This window comes from Poecilia reticulata, linkage group LG4 (assembly GCF_000633615.1).
Source record: "Poecilia reticulata strain Guanapo linkage group LG4, Guppy_female_1.0+MT, whole genome shotgun sequence".
In the NCBI taxonomy this organism is placed as follows: Eukaryota; Metazoa; Chordata; class Actinopteri; order Cyprinodontiformes; family Poeciliidae; genus Poecilia; species Poecilia reticulata.
This window is the reverse complement of record NC_024334.1, coordinates 5574754-5578502: the sequence shown is the minus strand read 5'-3', so window position 1 is coordinate 5578502 and position 3749 is coordinate 5574754. Positions and strand designations below refer to the sequence as shown.

Genomic DNA, 3749 nt, shown 5'->3' with positions numbered 1-3749 from the left:
AGTCATGCTGTTCTGCTGTGACAGACTGTCTCCCTGCTGTGCTGGTCTTTTGGTCGGTATGTTGTTGCCATGGCAACACGTCTTCATGCTCACGTCCCTGCTGCCTCACACAGAGACAAAGACAGAAACTGAACCAAACTGCATCATAGTGGGAGATAATTAAATGGACACATTGAGACCCAGCAGATGTGCAGGGATGTGTGTGTGTTGGTGTGTGTGTGTGTGTGTGTGTGTGTTTATCTGTGTGTGTGTGTTTATCTGTGTGTGTGTTTATCTGTGTGTGTGTTTATCTGTGTGTGTTTATCTGTGTGTGTTTATCTGTGTGTGTTTATCTGTGTGTGTGTTTTCTGTGTGTGTGTTTATCTGTGTGTGTAACTCATTCTGTCCTGTGAGGAGTAAAAATAGACTGAAGCCTCAGATGTGTGGAGCAGCTGCAGCCGTTCCTGGCAGAGAGCATCATGGGAGCTTTAGTCATCACCATGACGCTGCAGCAGGAAGTTCAGATGCATCCTCTTCCTCAGAGAAATGAGGGAGACGTGTTTTACCTGGGCTCTGGGCTCCATTAGTTTGGTCTGGCAGCGGGCTGCTGGTTCAGGCGGCGCGTCTTGATGCTTCTTGAAAGCTCTGGAGGTATTTATGTCCACCAGAACCAGAACCAGAACCTGAATGGTCCTTTCATTTCCTGTTTGTGTCCAGGACACTGCAGGGCAGGAGCGCTATCGCACCATCACCACGGCTTACTACCGAGGAGCCATGGGCTTCATCCTCATGTATGACATCACCAACGAGGAGTCGTTCAATGCGGTCCAGGACTGGTAGGGGATTGGTCAGATGTTGGCTTGTGTCGTGATGTCAGAGGTGTGAATCCCTTCCAGCTAGCTGTCGCTCTGTGTCCACAGGGCCACCCAGATCAAGACGTACTCGTGGGACAACGCCCAGGTCATCATGGTGGGCAACAAGTGTGACATGGACGTGGAGAGAGTGGTACCACCTGAGAAAGGAAAACACCTGGCGGACCAGCTAGGTGTGCATCAGTTAGTTTTAGAAGGAAATAAAAACTCAGTAGTCAGATAATCTGTTATCAGGGCATTCCTGAATACTTTATTGTCTCAATAGTGATCTACGGTGTTTTTCAGTTTGATGCCAGTCAACCAGGGTCCAGGTCCTAAGATACTTTCCTGCAGCTCTTAGAGACATCCCTGAACCCAAAGGCTGAAAGTCCAGTTCTCTGTCTCTCTGCTCTGAGTCAAACCAACCAACTTTGACTAGGCAGTCGGACTGGAGTCGGGTTAAATGGACTGAACAGGACTGGTGGGAATGAACCCTGAAAGCTGCAGGATGGTATCTCTGGAGGACTGGAGGTATGCCAAGTGGTACGTTTAGAGATTTTGAGCAATTACTGGTCCACTAAGACCTAATCAGAGACCTTCCACTAAACATTTCTAGAAGCAGAAACATCACAGGTCAAAGTTTGGTAAACCAGGCTTTCCAAACACAGACTGGAGACTTCTGCTGTGACCTTTGCCTGTCTCCTGCAGGGTTTGAGTACTATGAGGCGAGTGCCAAGGAGAACATCAATGTACGTCAGGTTTTTGAGCGCCTGGTAGACATCATCTGTGTAAAGATGTCTGAACGTGTGGACGTGGAGGCACCAGTAGCTCCGGGATCTAAGACCACCAGACTGACCGACAAGCCTGCCCAGCTACCTCAGAAATGCTGCTGATCATCGGTCCACTGCCCCCCATCCTGAGCTGTAGGTAAAATAAAAAGATCAGATAGTCTGACTGTTGAGACATTCCTTCACACCTGCTCTGCTTCAGTCCATGTTTGTGAGCCGTCAGTCATCCCTCCTGTGACATCCAGGAAACCCCCGTCTGTGTACCTGAGGCCGGCTGACTGCTGGAGGTCCCGTCCCGCCTTAACCTGGCCGGTCCATTGGATCTTCATCCAAATGGCAGTAGAGTATCGGTTTAGAACAGCCCACAGTGCCACCTACAGACTGTACAGATGAGTAGCACTTAGGGGCTGCTGTCTTTTCTGTGTCCGCACCTCCAAGAGTTTAGTGTTTCTACTGAGCCGCTGGAACGTCCGGAGCCCCAGTGCAACCAGAACCTCCAGCTGCCGTTAAAGCCATGATGAGGCTGTCAGCAGGAAACCTTCGAACACCCGATTGGCCCAATTGGCTCTGCTCAGGAAAACAGCGAAGTAGGTGAAACACCCAGAGGTCAACTACAGGTCAATATGAGTCACCTGCATGCCTGTCAAGTCTCCGGTTTTTGGCCAACATTTTTTACCCCCTTTTCCCGTATTGTGCCCCCTCCCCGCTCTGACCTCTGACAATAGCACCGGACGGCAACGTTTCCTATATTCTCAAATTCTAAACGTGACAAGTGTGGTCACCTGCCGAACATTAAACTCAGCACTGATTAGTCTCCTTCTGACCTCCAGCATCCAGACTCGTCATGTAAAGAGATATAATAGTCAGTCCAGACCCGAGGCAGTCCACCGCAGTTTTGCCTGGAGTCATTGGCTGCGTTCACACTGCAGCCTGAAGTGACCCAGTTCTGATCGTTTTGACGTGATGCGACCTGGATCCGATCTTTTCATGGCGGTGTGAACAGCTCAGGTCGGATTCTTTTAGAATGTGATCCATATCCGATACGTATCCGATTCAAATGCGACCATAACGTCCATCATCCGAACTGAACGGCACTGATTCTCAACAAATCTCACTATTCTGCTCCTGATGCGCAAGTGGGAAGAAAAACAACAACCAAGACGGATTATATGAGGATTAAGTTGTTAATGTGCTGCTCCGGTTGGACAACAACTTCAAATATATAAGCTAAGCTCCACCGTTAGCCTCCATGTTTGCTTCCTCAAACTCTGAGCTCTTCTTCTCTCTATGGCGGCTAGCAGCACACAGAGAACGCTGACTCTATGGCGCCCTCTGCTGCGCATGCGGGACACTTTCAGGTCGTTTGCCCGTTCAGACTGCAGAACTCATGCAGGTCGCATTTACTGCCAGTGTGAACGGCAAGAAAATGGGAATTGGGTCACTTCAGGCTGCAGTGTGAACATTTTGTTCCAGACTGTTCAGCTCAGGAAAGAACAGTTCCGGCCAGTTCAGATGAATCAGGCCAGTTCATCCCAGTTCGTGGTCCATCCCGCTCCGGTCCGGTCCGGACGGTTCCTCTCAGCCTGCAGCCGAGCCTCATGCTGGCGTCACTCTGAAGCTGTTTTTAGTCACTCATTGGAGTGTGAGGAGGCTCCGCCCCCTTAGCAGGTGTTGTCTTGTAGCCGCCATGTTTGCAGTGTGTTTCACATGATCAGGTGTGTGTGTGTGTGTGTGTGTGTGTGTGCGTGTGTGCGTGTGTGTGTGTGCGTGTGTGTGTGTGTGTGTGTGTGTGAGATATCGTTAAATATAATTACCATGGTAACCTGTCCAGCTGTAAGGTTCCCATCTGCCCCCGATGAGAATAAACGATAATATTGTGATATTTTGAGGTGAAACTGTAAATGATAGTTAGAGCTAAATATACCGTTGTTGAGTATGAGCTTATCTTTATGACTAATTCTGTGAACCTGTCTTACGGTTTGCTCCGTCCGGAGAAGCACAAAGTGATTGTACAAAATATTGTGTTTGTATATTGTAGATGATTCTTAGTATAATAAAAACCACAGTCTTTCATCAGAACACATCTTCTTTCGGTTTGTTCGGACCAGGATCCAGGTTCTGACTTTGTCGT

General features: G+C 48.9%; 1 protein-coding gene across 3 annotated transcripts in view; it reads left to right on the top strand.

Moving 5' to 3' along the window:
- Positions 1 to 2668, top strand: part of rab3b (RAB3B, member RAS oncogene family) — a 9938-nt gene extending 7270 nt beyond the window's left edge. For 2 of the 3 annotated variants that reach the window (XM_008406508.2, XM_008406509.2), the window contains exons 3-5: positions 697 to 815; positions 900 to 1024; positions 1539 to 1784. In XM_008406508.2, coding sequence (XP_008404730.1) covers positions 697 to 815; positions 900 to 1024; positions 1539 to 1723 — 429 coding nt within the window. In that variant the 3' untranslated portion in view covers positions 1724 to 1784. Of the gene's footprint in view, positions 1 to 696; positions 816 to 899; positions 1025 to 1538; positions 1785 to 1863 lie in introns of those variants that run through there. The other variant, XM_008406510.2, reaches the window with a different exon arrangement.
- Positions 2669 to 3749: the final 1081 nt, after the last annotated feature.